Source organism: Orcinus orca, chromosome 9, assembly GCF_937001465.1.
Source record: "Orcinus orca chromosome 9, mOrcOrc1.1, whole genome shotgun sequence".
Classification (NCBI taxonomy): Eukaryota; Metazoa; Chordata; class Mammalia; order Artiodactyla; family Delphinidae; genus Orcinus; species Orcinus orca.
Window position 1 is genome coordinate 75,561,166 of NC_064567.1, and position 16,266 is coordinate 75,577,431.

Consider the following 16,266-nt stretch of genomic DNA (forward strand, 5'->3'; position numbering starts at 1 on the left):
GTAAAATTTTCTACAATTTTATACTTTATACTTTATACTTTATACTATATACTTTATACTTTATATCAATATCTTCGCCCAGTAGACATACTGAGGTCAATGATAATTCACATTATCTGGTAGTCACTGGGCAACAGAGAGAGAGAAGAAGAAACCATCCACATGTACAAAATAAAAACAAATAATGTGCACTATCTACACAGAGGCACATGACTGTGTGTGGAAACAGAAGTATGCCATTCTTTTTATTCTTGGTTTGATTTTCATAGAAGTATGTTAAAGGAACAAACTAAGCATTTGTTAGAGCAGAACATCTATAAAGTCTCAATTTGCTACAAAATGGAAGGATGCAAGGGAGCTTGAAAGGATACATGTGAGTCAGGTCAATGCAAAACTTATTTAAAGAGATTTCTACAGCCTCAGTGCTTTAGGGAGTCCTATTCTAAAAAGACTGGAAAGACACACAAGGGAAGGAGAACCTCTAATACACCTGAAGTGATTATATCTGATGCATCGGAGTCATTAAGAAAAGTAGGCCTAAATGATAGATCATAAAGGGCACATAAAGGCTCATAATTCTTAATAATTCTGTGAATAATAGCCAAACTGGAAGACAATGATAAATTTAGAAGACTAAAAGAAGCTTAAGTAGGGCTTCCCTGGTGGCGCAGTGGCTGAGAGTCCGCCTGCCGATGCACTGGACACGGGTTCGTGCCCCGGTCCGGGAAGATCCCACATGCCGCGGAGTGGCTGGGCCCGTGAGCCATGGCCGCTGAGCCTGCGCGTCCGGAGCCTGTGCTCCGCAACAGGAGAGGCCACAACAGTGAGAGGCCCGCGTACCGCAAAAAAGTGACAATGAATCTCATCTTTTGGGATGGGAATGATGCGTTAGACAATAATCTAACAAGGCTATGTAACGGATAATCTAACAAGATTATATAACAAATATCTAACAAGCTCATGTGACCTAGACTTTACATAAAAAGATACATATTAAAACAGAACTTATTGGAGACAAAAAAGAATCAATTGCTCTATGTGTGTCTGGGAGTGTGCTTTACATATTTATTTATTGTTGAGCTTCTACAGTGAGCCTATAACGCTACAATATCAAACATGATATTCCTATGTTTGAAATAAAGGAAAAGATATAGTAAAATCCATCATAACTAATCTTGCCAGGTCTAAATAATAAAGAAATAAACTGGAAATGATATTTTTAAAGTTTTATAAACAGTATATTAAATGGAAATAAATTTAAGATCTATTGTGAAAGGGATCCTTCCACGACCAGGTGACGATAGCCAAGTTATCTGGCTCATTTTAAGAAATGTCAACACATCCATGAAATTCATTAAATCAAACAGTGCGCTCTCTTTCTTCTCAAAGCCAACTGGGTGAATAAATTTCCAGAGCCCCCAGAGAAATAACTATAGACATCCCATACTCTTAGCAGAAAATTATAATGACTCATTATAGGGCCAGTTTCTTTCTCCATATTATCAAGAGAGCTAGTACTCCTTACTAAAGAGGCTTTGACTACCACCTCCATAATGTGCAGTCTCTCAGAAACATGTGTTGGACTTATTTAAGATATTGGTCAAATGAAGAGGAATTAGTTACCAAGTCAGTTCGAGAGCTCTGGCTTATATTATAAATTTGAAGAGAGCAAAAACTGGATCCTGATGAAAAGCTATGATTTGTTTCAAACATGATTTATACAGCACTACTCTGTTCTGAAAATCCGAAGTCTCCATTTTTACATGAAAAAGTTGGTATTATGTATTTTGAACAACTGGGGATTTGCTGGTCATTTTAATTTTATATAGGGTTTTACAAGCTCTCTAAGAAAGCAGAGCTTGGGATATTGGGTGAGTGTATATTCTCCAAACATGAAAGATACAAGGTTATGTGAGAGTACAAACAAAAAAAGATTATATAGGCTATAAATAAATAAAGATTTACCAGGAAATGATTAGGTTTCAGGCAATTTATTACCTCATATGACTCTTACAATTCTGTTTAAATAGGCATTACCCTCCAACATTACATGTGCAGAAACAGAAGGGAAGACGAGGAAGTGAGACTTCCCTGGTGGCACAGTGGTTAAGAATTGCCTGCCAATGCAGAGGATACGGGTTCGAGCCCTGGAGTCCAGGTTCGAGTCCAGGAAGATCCCACACGCTGTGGAGCAGCTAAGCCCGCAAGCCACAACTACTGAGCCTGTGCTCTAGAGCCCGCAAGCCGCAACTATGGAGCCCACGTGCCACAACTACTGAAGCCCGCGCACCTAGAGCCTGTGCCCCGCAACAAGAGAAGCCACCGCAATGAGAAGCCTGCACACCGCAACGAAGAGTAGCCCCCGCTTGCCGCAACTAGAGAAAGCCTGGGTGCAGCAATGAAGACCCAACGCAGTCACAAATAAATAAATATATTTCAAAAAAAGAGAGAGAGAGGAAGTGATGCTTAGTGTTACACAGCAAGGAAGCAGCAGAGATACTTTTAAGTCCTGACTTTAAACTGTAGGTCCAGGGATCTCAGAGCTACCCTCTCGTGCATACTTTTTGTTCAGGGATATCAATTTGGCGATAGGGCCACAGAAAAGCAATACCAACATCTGAGGGCAGGTTAGATTAAAGGATGATGCTGGGAAGGAAAGGGTGGCCCTTCTTAAACTAATGGAGTAGCTGAGTCAAGAGGTATAAAATCTAGATCCATTCTAAACAGACAAACAGGCAGTTTCACTGCATTCTTTTCTGAGACTGCAATAACTTTTGTTGCTGCTACAATATTCTGTAAAAAAGTCACTATTACTGCATGCAAAGGTAATCTGGAAATAAATCTTCCACTTAGATGTCCTTATTGGTTCTTCAATAGGTAGCTCTATGGGCAGGCAGTGGTACATACATGTCTTTTGGCTAAAATATTTTACCTCCCACTGTCTAAAGTGACCATGTAGGTATTGCAATAAAAAGACATAGTTATTAGTCTTTTAACTTGTCAGGATATAATATTATAATATTTTTGCAGTTAAAAAAGCTGGAGTATCTTATGTTATACATAGATAAGTCTACCAAGTATTGCTATAAATTCAGTTTTTCAACTATAAATCAGAAATACAAATAAACTAATATTCTTCCATTCATTTATCTTTCTTTCACAGAAAGATAAAATTATATACTAGGATAATAAGATATATTCCAGTTATTTATGACTTTCTTAAGGATGTAAGGGGAATTCAGTTCCAATCCATGAAAGGTCCAGTCAACACCTTGAATCATACTAAGTGCGGTGCAGGAGACGCTGAAGAGAGTTCTACCGATTCATTCTGTAAATAACTGGCTTATGTTTCCCTGCGTATCTCTAACAATCAGTGAAACAAACATTAAAGCCTCTAGCAATTTTTTTTAAACAACGAAAGGTAAAATTTGAGTTCTACCTCCGATAAATGAAAAAAATCACAGAGTAAAGCAGGCAGAAATTATGTCTATGCTAAAACATTCCTTGTAGAAACAGTCTGGCTACTAATTACCTAGTGAAAGGCACCCTATGAAGCAGGGAAAGAAGTGTGTTGCTCTACCAGTGAAATTTAAAGCAAGGGCTCTAAAAGAAAAGCGGAGAGAAAAACAGAGAGAAAAAGAGGGAGAAGAGAAGAGAGGGAAGGAGAGGAAGGAGGGACAAAAGAAGAAAGGGAGGAAGGGAAGGGAAAGAACAGAAGGAGTTGCAGGGAGAGCAGGGAAAATAATCAGAAAATTAGCTGAAGACATATAGGAAAATAAAGATATTGAAAAAAAATTACCATGATGGGAAATGGCTAAAAGCCAAAAGAAGGTAATACAATTTACACGTTCCAAAATGAAGACCACCTAAAGAAAGAGATCCTAAAATTTTGTTGCTCTCTCAACACTGGGAAACAATGAAGAAACAAAATAGTCCTGAACGCTGGGACAAAGAAACAGGAGAAGGATCTTGTGGCCTATAGGTGGAGTGATTATATCTTCAATATCCCCCCAATATTAGATTTACTGAAAATGAACAAAAGTCTTCCAGACTCATCAAGAACAAGTAAATTTCTTTCTACCCTTTCATGAGATGGAATTTTATGTTTTATAACAAGCATGAAAATTCGTCCTGACACAAACACCAAAGCTACAATTAAAATATAGATGGCTCGGGCTTCCTTGGTGGCGCAGTGGTTGACAGTCCGCCTGCCAATGCAGGGGACGCGGGTTCGTGCCCCGGTCCAGGAAGATCCCACATGCTGCGTAGCGGCTGGGCCCATGAGCCATGGCCACTGAGCCTACTCGTCCGGAGCCTGTGCTCCACAACGGGAGAGGCCACAACAGTGAGAGGCTTGCGTGACGCAAAAAAAAAAAAAAAAAATAGATGGCTCATAAAATACAGGCTCACAGATTTCACTGAAGGGCTGCCTGAAGATTAACTAGAGGAGAAGTAGGTAGCTGGTGGATTTCTCAAATTTTTTTTACTTCTCCAGGGTGCCTTGGCTTCATAACATTACCACATTCACTGCCTTAATCTAACCTTACTAAGCCACAATAGTCTTAAATCCTACTTTTGCTCTAAGCTAATAACGAAATCAGAAAGAAGAATGAGAAACCAAAGTGGATAGCCATGTGTTTGGTACAACTAAGTTCGTAATTAGTTGGAAAAAAAAAGTATCACACTTACTCATACCACTGTTTATTGTGTTTTCGGTAAAGCAACGTATCCAAGGCAACAGCATTGACATCCAGAGCTCCTGGGGAAGGCCACTGGTTGGTGAGGTGGGCAGTTAACTCTTGTCTTGATCTTAAATCATTATTCTTTAGCACAGTCCTGTGAATATTAAGATGGTGAGTGCTTTTGTCTTCACTGTTCTGCATTGGCACAGGAACCTGATAATGGTATCAACTTAGGCCCCCAAATTCACCTTTTTAAAATGGTGAATTAACAGAATGTGACCAGAACTACAGGAAGGCTAGTGGGGGCTATGACTGTTTCGTCTCCTGCAATATGTATTTTTCATTCTTTCTCTACTGCTACAATAAATCACTACCTGTGAAATTCAGACTTCCTATCTTTTCCCCAGAGATATTACTAAAGGACTAAGGGACTCAAGATGCATTTTACATCTTAACTAAAAAACAATGGTGATATCTTAGAGTTACAGGTGATCAGACGCCAGTTAAAATACAAAAGAGAGTAAAGAGTTCACGTGTATGATTCTCTAGCTTCAAATTCACAATCTGTTGAAGTAATTTAACTCAGTAAACAAAAACAATTAAAATGAATAAAAATAAAACTAATACAGAAAAATATAAAATAAAAAATCCATGAGGTTCCTGTAATTGTTTTTGATAAAAGTGACTACTAATAAATCTTCATGAACATAATTATATCAATGACAATTACATTGAACAATATAATCTACTGGAAATATTTCAACCACAGAACGAAGTCATTATAACAACTCACGGTTTACTTCCATTTTTGTAGAGCTGTTACTCGTCAGTAACAAGTTGCAAAAGAACTAGCTTTCTCCCGAGATTTCAATTTCACAAACCAACTGTCACAAGACTAATTCAACATTTGAACTGGTAGTTCGTTTAAAAGCATAATTCTGTTTGGAAAGCTCTTATTCTACCTCTAAAATGCCTTAAAATACCACCTAGGCAACCTGCATTCTCAAACAGGAGTCCATGACTTTAGCGTTCCAAGGTCCTGACCCACCAGCTCAGAAGCAGGAAGTAAAACGTGCCTGCCACTAACTTTCAGAGACCATAGTCTTGTCGTGGGTGGCAGAGGGTCAGTGGTGTGCTAGCAAGACGCTCCTACACTGGAGAAAATCAGCCGGCACAACACCTCTGGCTATTAACCATGATTCTAATGGAATAATCCCATTTTTTTTAATGTCTCTAGCAAGCTCCATACAAATATTTCTTATTTTATGGAATATCTGTGCGCATTTATAAATATTTGCTCCACTATGTCCATAAAGAAACATTATCTGATGTCAACACTAGATTCTCTCTTACAATGGAATACTAGAAGTGAAATAGGTAGAAATCAGTGAGAATGTCTCCCATCAAGGTATTCCTTCAGGCTAGGTCCAAAAATTTCATTTCACTAGAAAAGGAATGAAAAAATTTTAAAAGGCTTTTAAGGTAATTTAACATGGGTTTTTATGAAAACAGTAAAGAGTGATTAGAAATCTTCTAAGATTGACAGAAAAATAGTATAAAGCAGAAATGGGGATCACTGGCCAGAGAATCTATTATAATAAACTACCATTATTTTGGGTTCTCTTACTAGATTTCTCTCTTTCACATATTCCCTCTTTAGGGTTCCCAGTGAATGTCACTGGAGAACTCAATTCCAATGTCATAACTGGCCTACAGGAAATATTCAGAGCAAAAGGGAAGAAAGGCAAATGTGCATCTGAGGAAACGCCATTGGTAGAACTCAATGATAAGTAAATGAACGATATTCCACTTCAGAATATATTCTTTCTGGAAAGCGAAAAGTCTTACAGCATATAAAATGGAAAAAGGAACTGAAGTTTCACAAGAGTTTTTACACACTATTTACCTGTGGAGAATTTTTGCCCTATGACAAATTAAAGTACTGCCTTTTTCTATGGGAAGCTGCCTGGTCCTCTGAAACAGGAGATAAGAAATCTCAGCGTATTGAATAGGCCTAGTTTTCATCCGTGCCACATCTGTGTTCCACCGTTTGTGAGGAATGTGGACACAGTAAATCCTGGCACTTGCCTTGCTACTATGAAAAGGAAAGCCTCCTGGAGGATGCTGTGTAAGGCAGGCCTTTTCTCTCACCACTCCAGTACACTAGGGGGCGGGCAAGTGAATTAAGTTAGGTTGAAAACCCCATCCCTGAATTTTGAATCTTGACCTGAGTCCATTTAGAGTGATAAATAGACGAAGCAGTTTATTTGTTCTAGCAGTGAGGTCCTGACCAAAATGTACCAGCAAACAGATATTCCTGATGTTCCTACTTCCCAACCCTCTGAGGTAGCTCAGCCTACCTCTCTCCAGGCCTACTTTCCCAGTATCTTATCCATTCCATGAGTTATTGATATCAATCTAATGAATTCCATTTGTGCTTTAAGAGTTGGTTGTGATGGCTTGCAATCAAAGAATCCCATTACTTACCTTAGAACAAGCAAAACGTACCAAGTTAACTTCAAGACCTACTCAACGGTAAATAATCCAACTGATGTTAATATACGAAGAATGAGGAAATTTCTCATTTGGCCAAGTTTTAAAATAGGTTCATCTTAAATTACTCAACAATTACTGTTATTTCATAGTGCAAAATCAGGGGCAATTAAAGGTGAAACTATGTGATAATTAGCATTTAACTAATTAAAACTCTAACCAATGCTAACATTACTGAGCTAATCTAAAAACTAAATCATTCCATATGAGACAGATACTACTTGTCGCTTATGTCTATAAGTCAATTTAACATTCTCTCATTAAGGTAATAATTCTACAGAAAAATACACTAAGGGGAAATTGTTTAATTTACTAAGAAAGTAGAAATCATATATGTATTCCAGCTAATTTTAAGAACTTTCCTGTAGTATCTACCTCTAAACTGGGAGACAGTCAGCTATTTTCTCTTTAGATTCTCAGTAGGAATTATGTAGGAATTTGGCCACGCGCACACACACACACACACACACATATAATTCAATCTTTTCCCCCCCAGCTTTACTGAGGTATAACTGACAATTTAAAATGTATACATTTAAAGTGTACAACTTGATGATTTGATATACAATGTGAAATAATAACCACACTCAAGCTAACTGACACATCCAACACCTCACAAAGTTAACCTCTTTTTTGTGTGATGAGAACACTTATCTACCCTCTCAGAAAATTTCAAGTATACAATATTGTTAACTATAGTCACATTGTTATACATTAGATCTCCAGAATTTATTCATCTTGCATAACTGAAACTTTGTACTCCTGAACCATATCTCCCCAACTTCCCCTCTCTCCAGGCCCTGGTAACAATCATTCTATTCTGTTTCTCTGAATTTGACTATTTCAGAGTCCACATATAAGTGGGATCGTGCAGTATCTGTCTTTCTGCATCTAGTCTATTTCACTTAGCATTATGTCATCCATGTTGTCATGAATGACAGGATTTCCTTCATTTTTAAGGCTGAATTATCATCCATTGTGCCTCTATGTGTGTATACAGACACAGGGTCTTTATATATATATTACATATTCTTCATCCATTCATCCATGGACACATGGACGCTTAAGTCACCTCTACCTCTTGGCTACTGTTAATAATGCTGAAATTAACATAACAATGCAGACATCTCTTCAAGATTCTGAAATAGAGTAGGACCCTGAGGGGTCCTCCTGGGTACAAAAGGCTTTCCGTGTCCCCAGTTTCTTGTTGGTAGAAAAAGGCTTTGTCTCCTAGGCCTTCCCTGAGTTCCAAAGAAGAGATTCAAGCAGCTGTTAATTAGGGAAGTGAGAGAATGCAGAAACAAAGGAAAAGCAGTTGAGAAACAAGAGCTCAGTGATAAAACAGAGTCTGAATTCCTCCTCGAGGCACATACAGAACAATCTGACACAGATCTTTGAGCTGTTCCGTAGGAACTAAGGCCCCGCCCCCCCACCCAGGTGGAGGATGGTGACTACAGGCTGGGCACAAGCACGGGACCCCAGACTGGGTGGAACAAGAAGGCTGATGATTAAGATTCCTGAAACACCACCCTGTTACCTCACCACTAACCAATCAGAAAAAAGTCAAGTCCCCTGCAACCCTCATCCCAAATGTTGCCTTTAAAAACGTTATGCCCTGGCCAGCTGGTAAGATGGATCTGAGACAAACCTTTGTCTCCCCATCTTTTCAGCACCTTTTCAATCAATAAACCTTCCTCTGCTCCAAACTCCAACTTTTCAGTTTGTTTGGCCTCACTGTGCGTGGGGCACATGAACTTGGGTTTGACAACAATCCTAAACTTCCCTTCCTCTGGATAAACACTCAGAAGTGGGATTGATGGATCATACGATAGTTCTATTAATTTTCTGAGGAAGCTCCATACTGTTTTCCAAAGAGGCTGCACTAATTTACATTCTCACAACATTGACCAAGGATTCCCTTTTTTCTACATCCTTGCGAACACCTATCGTCTTTCTGCTAACAGAAATTCTCACAGGTGTGAGGTAATAGCTCATTGTAATTGTAATTTGCATTTCCCTGATGATTAGCGAAGTTGAGCATCTCTCCATGTACCTGTTGGTCATCTGTATGTCTTGTTTGGAGAAATGTCTATTCAAGTCTTTTGCTCATTTTTTAATTGGTTTGTTTGTTTGTTCCTATTGAGTTGTATGAGTTCCTTATATATTTTGGATATTAACTCTGTAAGGGAGCAATGTTTGCCACCCCAAAATACATCTCTTTGGCATAAGAATTAATTTAGAATGATTGTTTTTAAGAAAAAGAAGACTCAGAAGTCTTTATTTTTACCATCCCCTTAGCTACCTAAAGAATTTAGATAATGGGTCTGGTTCCAGGAATACAGCTATCACCAAAGACACCTTCAAAGAATATGGGCTAGGTGTGGTAAGGGAGAGATCAGAGTCTACTCTGCGTCTCACTATCTCTGCATGGTCAAGCAAACATTTGTTTACCAAACATTTACTTTCTCATCTCCATGTAAATTTCATCCCTCCACTCTGAAGTCCCAAACCACTACTTCCAACATCCTACCCTCTTTTGTCTTTAGCTGAAGATGGTATTTAAGGTTAGGGTTTCAGCCAGAGCACCCTAGCTTCAAAAACTAGATCTTACATTCTTTTGAGCCCTCAATATTACATTCATTATTTTAATGAAAGACAAAAAGATGAAATTTCCACAGTTTGGTCTCTTTCCTTCCTTTCAGAGATAGGCTCAAGTCTACTGCTACTTACAAGCTCTTTTAAAAGATGTAGAATCCCATATGTATAACTGATTCACTTTGTTATAATGCAGAAACTAACACACCATTGTAAAGCAATTATACCCCAATAAAGATGTTAAAAAAAAAAAAGATGTAGAATCCCATTCTCTATATTTTGAGAGCAGTGCTTAGTCAGTTCAAAGCTGTCCATATTATTCTGTTCACTTACTTGATTCTTTATCCTGTGTCTCCAAACTTGAGGGTTATCCTCTCTCCCTCACTTTGCTCCTTTCCCACCTACCTCAGATGCTGTGCTGATGCTCATGATGAAGCTTTACTTTCAGCCTCTAGATATACATAAGGCATATAGCCCTTGGCACTTAGCATTTAATATCTGTGACTCCACGTGCTCCTAAGTAATCCCAAAGGTCCATGGCATGAGGCAACTTTCAATTTTGATGAGTCAATACATTGGACGCCGATGGCTACAAGGCAAGTGCTGAGAGTGAGTCTAGCAAATGCCCAACACCCCTGCTGCACACCTTTGTTACTTTCCACTTACTATTTATTTCCTGATGTACTGTAATTCTCAGGATATAGTCCAGTACTATTTGTGACAGGGCACACTGAGAAAATCTTAGGCTACAACCTTCATGAAAATAAAGGACCTCATCTAGCAGGACTACAGGAGTGCAAAATTTTATGCTCATGAGCGTAATATTGAGAATCATAATGAGAATAATGAGAATGAGGTAAAGAGCACTGAAGTTCCAGAAAGGGAAAGCCACCGAACACCAGGTGTTGATACACTCCACCCCTCACTCTCCTAGAAACACAGGGTAAGAGAGTTACGGCCTCCAAGCCTCTCTTGACGACCCTGGAAGAGGAAGAGGACCACCACTCAGGCACTATTTGTTTACTGTCGGTGTTGGTGGCTGCCGTCCACTCAGTGTAAACTCTATGAGGGCAGGGACTTTGTTTTATTCACTCCTGAATCACCGGCACCTAGAACAGGGCCTGGCTCTTCATGGCATTCTCAATATTTATTTGTCAAATGAATGAATAAAGGCCAGAGAAGTTACAAAAGCAATTTAGCACCAAAAGAAATAATGAGAGTTACTTTTTTTTTTTTTTTTGGCTGTGCCGCACAGCATGTGGGATCTTAGTTCCCTGACCAGGGATCAAAATTGTGCCCCCTACAGTGGAAGCATGGAGTCTTAACCACTGGACCACCAGGGAGGTCCCTACTCTTCTTAATTGAAAGTTTACCAGAATTGGAAAATGCTCATATAGCTTGTGAATATCCTAATTTCTTCATAATTTTAATATAAAAATTTCTTTGGGACTTCCCTGGTGGTCCAGTGGTTAAGAATCCACCTTCCAATGCAGGGGATGCGGGTTCAATCCCTGGCTGGGAACTAAGATCCTACATGCCTCAACTAGAGAAGCCCAAGCGCTGCAACTAGAGAAGCCTGCACGCCGCAATGAAGACCCAACGCAGCCAAATAAATATTTTTTAAAAATACATCTTTGTGTTTTGTTTTCTGTTAATTTTAGACACAGCCATGGGATAAAGACTCACTTTGTATCACTTTACAATTATTTCCCTTCAAATAAAACATTTTGAAAGAAGAAGCCTAAAAAGGAGCCTCATACCCAAAAATTTTAAATTATTTACCTATGAAATATTCTTGCCCAAAAAGTTAACCCCAAATCAAAGTCTCTTAAATGCTTTTCAACCTTGTTTACACTTAAAAAAAATTGAAGTATAGCTGATTTACAATAGTATACTAATTTCAAGTATATAGCGTACTTATTCGATATTTTATGAATTATACTCCACTTAAAATTATTATAAAATGTTGGCTATATTCCCTGTGCTATAAATTACATCCTTGTATCTTATTTATTTTATCCTGGTTGCACTTTACACCTTAACTTGACAGTATCTTTTGAAAAGAAAGAAACATTAATGAGTAATTTATTTATTTTATATTTTTAAAAATTATTTTATTTGTTTATTTTTGACTGTGCTGGGTCTTTGTTGCTGCGTGCGGGCTTTCTCTAGTTGTGGCGAGCCGGGTCTACTCTTTGTTGCGGCACGCGGGCTTCTCATTGCGGTGGCCTCTCTTGTTGCGGAGCATGGGCTCTAGGTGCGCAGGCTTCAGTAGTTGTGGTGCGTGGGCTCAGTGATTGTGGCTCGTGGGCTCTAGAGCGCAGGCTCAGTAGTTGTGGCGCACGGGCTTAGTTGCTCCGTGGCATGTGGGATCTTCCCGGACCAGGGCTCGATCGCGTGTCCCCTGCATTGGCAGGCGGATTCTTAACCACTGCGCTACCGGGAAAGCCCTAATGAGTAATTTAGAACCTCGAAAAACACTCAAATGCCTCCTTTTCTTTCTTTCTTTTTTTGGCTGTGCTGTGTGGCTTGTGGCATCTTAGTTCCCCGGCTAGAGACTGAACCCAGGCCCCTAACGCAGACTCCTAACCACTGGATCACCAGGGAATTCCCTCAAATGCTTCCTTTTCCCTCTCATTTTAAAATATAAGATAAACCCTGGATCCTTAGAGGAATGGATGATTCCAGGACAGGAAATATAGAAGATGAGCCTGGGATACCTTGTACCAGAAAGCAAGAAAATTAACAAAGACAAATGTGTCATGTCAGAAGGACACAGGAATGAATATAAAGGCATTTCCATTAGTCAAAGATAGGACAATTGGAGCATCAAAAAGAAAAATAAATTTACGGGACAGAAATACCCTGAATATAGGCATTTCTGCTATAGTGCAGAAACAAAACAAAACAGCGTTCTGCAATTACACACTGAAAATAGCTGGCCTTATGGGGAGAACAGGGTTAGGGGCTGACAACTCAAAGTCTATTCAACCTTCCAACTACAACACTAAGAAAAACTGTGACAAACCTAACAAAACTTCAAACCCAATTTAAAATATTTGTTAAATTCCTATTAATTAAAGAAATATTACAATAACTTTACAACGACAACAGCTTTAACAACAACAAAAAAGTAAAAGCCATTTGATGGAAGAGGGTGCAAGGAAGGGTCAAGGCTGCTGAGGCTGAGGTTTGCCATGGGGGCAAGGACAACTGCAGAACAAGCACCTCCAAGTTCTAGCTCAACTGAGCTAGAGGAAAGCACGGTGAGAGAGTATTATGTACAGTGAGAGAGTGCCATCTGTTGGTGGCCTGCAGTATTTGCCTGTAGTAGTGTATTCTGCATTCTGCTGGTGTTTTATTTATTTATTTAGGCTGCGCCAGGTCTTAGGTGTGGCGTGCGGGATCTTTAGTTGCACACTGCGGGCTTCTTAATTGTGGCATGTGGACTCTTAGTTGCAGCGTGCATGTAGGATCTAGCTCCCAGACCAGGGATCGAACCCGGGCCTGCTGTGTTGGGAGCTTGGAGTCTTACCCACCAGGTAAGTCCCTGCTGGTGTTACTTTTTTGAGAAATGTTAACCTCTAGGAAAAAATCAATTATGAATCAAGGCGATTTCTTTGCTATACTAACATCATCCCCTTACTTATGAACCTTGTATGCGCTAATTCACATTATAGAAGAGATTATATGTAACAAGTTCATAATCTCAGAAGAGAGAAAGCAAAGCAAAACCTTCACTTCATTAGGAGCTAAGTAGACATCAGCATCTTACTTTGAAAATTAATAATACCCTGTAAGAACTGTCATGGTAACCACCAAATAGCCCTAATAAGGAAAAGTTCTTTATAGATGATTCTAGCCTTTAAGCACGGAGGGAATAACAATTAGGAAATCACCATTTTACAAATCCTGATGAACCAACTGCTCCAAGTAATGCTCATCCATGTCAAGCCATTAGATGAAAGGCTGATGAGAACCTCCACAAAGGAGAAATGAGGCTGTAACCACCTAAATCCACTGTCCTATTTTAAGATCAATAAAAGTGGGACAACTTGTCTGTTTCCCAATAGGAAGTACTGAGCACTACCTATAAAATAATCTTGTCATAAAATTAAACTCAAATTTAGCCCAGCACCTCAGAGCAGTGGTTTTCAATGCTGACTGGACATCAGGAACACCTGGGAAGCTTTTTAAACACTTGTACACTTGCCTGGGTCCCACCTTTGATAAATTAAATGAACATCTCTTGAGGTAAGGCTCAGGCAGGAATCCTCATTTTTCAAAATATACTTTTAAAAGGCTCCCTGAAGGATTCTAAACGTGCAACCAAGATTGAGAACTACTAATCCAGAGTTAAGAGGATATACTTTACAGAACAAACAGTACAAAGCAGTGATTTCTCAAACTTTAATGTGTCAATTAATCCCCTGAGGATCTTATTAAATACAGATTCTGACTCCACAGGTCTGGGGAGGGGCCTGAGAATCTGCTCCCAGATGATGCAAATGTAGCCAGTCCACTTTGAGAAGAGAGGATATAGTACAGAGAATACAGCTGTCCAACACCAATTAAGAAGAGTCACATATGGAATTTAAAATTTTCTAGTAGCCACCTTAAAAAGCAGGTGAAATTAATTTTAATGATGCACTTATTTAACCCAATACATCCCAAACATTAGCATTTCAATAAGTAGTCAATATAAAAAGTTACTAACGAGACATTTTACATTCTTTATTTCACACTATCCGGTGTGGATTTTCTACTTACAGCATAGCTTAGCTCAGACTAGCCACATTTCAAGTGCTCCACAGTCACATGTGGCTAATGGCTACATACTGGGAGGCACAGGCATATAAGAACAAGGTAAATAAACCACAAAGAACTAATCCAGAATGCTGGATGTTGTGCAGGAAAAGTCTGCAAATAGACAATGACAGGAAAAGTAAAAGTGGGGAAAACTGTTCTAAATTAAGAGGCTTATGAGACATAACTATACATAAAGTATGACTGAATCCTGATTTGAAAAAGATCAACTACAAAAAAGTTTCTTTTAAAACAATTACGGAAATTTGGTATGAAAGCACATTCCATGATAAAAACAATTGTCCCTAATTTTATCAGGTGTGATTATGAAATTATGTTAGAAAGCACCCATAGTTTTTACAGATGTACAATGAAGTGCGTAGGAATCAAAGGGCATGATTGCTTCAAAATCATTCAGCAAAAAGTGAAAAAGAAAAAAGACAAGTAAAGCAAATGTGACAAATTCTGTTCAATCTGGGTGACGGGCAATCAGGGGTTTATTCTACAATTCTTTCTTTTGTGGATACTTGAAAATTTCTTTTTTTTTATTTTATAAATTTAGTTATTTTTGATTTATTTTTGGCTGCATTGGGTCTTCAGTGAGAGGGGGCTACTCTTGGTTGTGGTGCATGTGCTTCTCATTGTGGTGGCTTCTCGTGTTGTAGAGCATGGGCTCTTGGCACGTGGGCTCTGTAGTTGTGGCCTGCGGGCTCTGGAGCACAGGCTCAGTAATTGTGGTGCAGGGGCTTAGCTGCTCCGCCGCATGTGGGATCTTCCCGGACCAGGGCTCGAACCCATGTCCCCAGCATTGGCAGGTGGACTCTTAACCACTGCCCCACCAGGGAAGTCCCTTGAAAATTTCTTAATAAAAAATTAAAAATATAATAATAGCTTCAGAATTTAAATACTAATTATAATTTTATAAGTATTAAATGCTAAATAACAGAAATAACTAAACAAAACAATATTTATATGTTAATAGTGATATTGTCTTATTTATAAATTGTAATTTAGGGATGCTTCCCTTTTTCATGTACTCAATGTAAAACATTTGCCAAATAAAATGAGTCACTTCTCCGTGAAATTTGTAGGGCAGTTCCAACTGTTGTAGGCCCCTGGCCCAGATATAAGGACATCTGCTCAGATATAAGAGACTCTGCCAGCACTTTTAATCTAACATCAGGACTATAAAGGCAATGGAATGCCATTCATATCAAATAAGTACCCCTTTCCTGTTGTAATATATAATTTCTTACTAATACCAAGAAAATACAATAGAAATGGTTCTACCTATCTGGTACCTGGCCTTTTTCTCTTCTGGATGCATTTTCTTGGCTTTTCTGTTCTTATATGGATAATAGAGTATGCAATATATATTAGCATGATTGTAATGTACTATTTTAATAACTGTTACCTGCCAAAAATATATATGACCAGCAACTGTCATGAGCTGTCCATTATTAACTGGGCTACGATGACATCACTGCATTCTCCTGTTAGAATCCATACCACTCATCCTAAAATTTGTGTACCAGGATGCCATAGCATCCTTGGCTTCTGGTTTGCAGGCCAACAGATCAAACCATCACTACTCACCATGAACTACACCAAACTGGCTGTTGAACTATAA

The 16,266-nt window shown here is 38.9% G+C and overlaps 1 protein-coding gene across 8 annotated transcripts in view; it reads right to left on the minus strand.

Annotated features, from left to right (window-relative positions):
- The window catches only part of RUNDC3B (RUN domain containing 3B), a 147,844-nt gene that overhangs the window by 21,245 nt on the left and 110,333 nt on the right, over window positions 1-16,266 (minus strand). For 4 of the 8 annotated variants that reach the window (XM_049714904.1, XM_049714903.1, XM_004263426.3 and 1 more), the window contains one exon: window positions 4,690-4,836. The exons of the other annotated variants lie outside the window; for them this stretch is intronic. In XM_049714904.1, the coding sequence (XP_049570861.1) occupies window positions 4,690-4,836 (147 nt within the window). The remainder of the gene's footprint in view (window positions 1-4,689; window positions 4,837-16,266) is intronic. 8 annotated transcript variants of the gene reach the window in all.